Source organism: Habropoda laboriosa, unplaced genomic scaffold (assembly GCF_001263275.1).
Source record: "Habropoda laboriosa isolate 0110345459 unplaced genomic scaffold, ASM126327v1 scaffold36, whole genome shotgun sequence".
In the NCBI taxonomy this organism is placed as follows: Eukaryota; Metazoa; Arthropoda; class Insecta; order Hymenoptera; family Apidae; genus Habropoda; species Habropoda laboriosa.
The window spans coordinates 272,948-274,080 of record NW_017100155.1 but is presented as its reverse complement, the minus strand read 5'-3'; the positions used below and the strand labels follow the sequence as shown (position 1 = coordinate 274,080).

The following is a 1,133-nucleotide window of genomic DNA, read 5'->3' as shown; positions in this document are numbered from 1 at the left end:
TACTATAAAACTATAAAATTATAAAACTATAAAGAAATTTTATTATACCTCTATTGTATTTTAACGAAAATCCAAGGAAATATAGTGTAGCGACGACATAATGGTCTTATAAAAAACAAAAAAAACAATAGAAAAATGTTGTGGAATAAGAAGGCGTTTACGCTTTTTTAATATCAATTTTAAAGGTTCATTAGACCCGAACTTACCAAAATTAAAAAAAAAAAGTAAGTGCTTCTTATTTCCAAAATCGACCACCTGTAACAAGAAACACAAAGAACTGCTCACATTTTCCATTTTTCTAACACGCGCGAACACGAAACACGAGGCGCAAAGATGCCCCAAAAGGTTGAAGAACGTACAATTTAGTAATAAAGAAAGGTGTCCGGCAACAAAGCGGCTCTTTGGCCGCTTACACACACTCTCTCCTTTCTTCTTTCGCAAAGGGGACGAAGAAACGACGCTTGACTCGTGTGGAAGAGTGAAAACGAACGGTACAGAGGGTGAAGAGCAACGGTGGCGAGACATAAAAGTAAGCTCGGGTGAACCGCGACACAACATTATAGTTTCTATCCGGTGTACTTACCCATTGTTACGTTACAGCTTCTCCTAAATACCGAGTGCTTGCCTTTTCTACCCTTCTTTCAAAACCTCGATTCTCGCCGGGACACCGTCGAATCGAATCGTTTTTCGTATTGCCGAGGTTTTCGAAACATCGATGATGATATTGAACAAAGAGTGATAAAAAATGGAAAATTCGATAGGATGAAACGTTTCGTTATGGAAATTTGTTAAAAATGAATAAGAAGATTTACGAGTTTTGGAAAACGTTTTGATAAATTTTGCAAGATCTATATTTTCTATATCTAAATTTTACAAGATTTCCCTTCTTCGTTTTGTCTGTAATTCCAAGTCAACAGTTCGCAAGCTGTTCGTATAACGTTTCTTATTGCTAAAAATGTTAGTGCTTGTTAGCAATATTTAACGAATTTTTTAAATAATACGGATAGCCAATTTACTATTTCGTTCATTCTGTTCTGAAGTTCTGGGGCTGTTGCTCATCAGTTTCTTATCAGAAGACACCCTCGTCTTCTCCACTCCGTGGCCAGATCCTCTAGAAACAATACTCCCACTCT

At 36.6% G+C, this 1,133-nt stretch overlaps 1 protein-coding gene across 1 annotated transcript in view; it reads left to right on the top strand.

The window, feature by feature from the left end:
- The window catches only part of LOC108576002 (limbic system-associated membrane protein-like), a 40,884-nt gene extending 40,092 nt beyond the window's left edge, over nt 1–792 (top strand). The window contains 2 exon segments of the mRNA XM_017938945.1: nt 531–557; nt 560–792. Coding sequence (XP_017794434.1) covers nt 531–557; nt 560–792 — 260 coding nt within the window.
- Nucleotides 793–1,133: the final 341 nt, after the last annotated feature.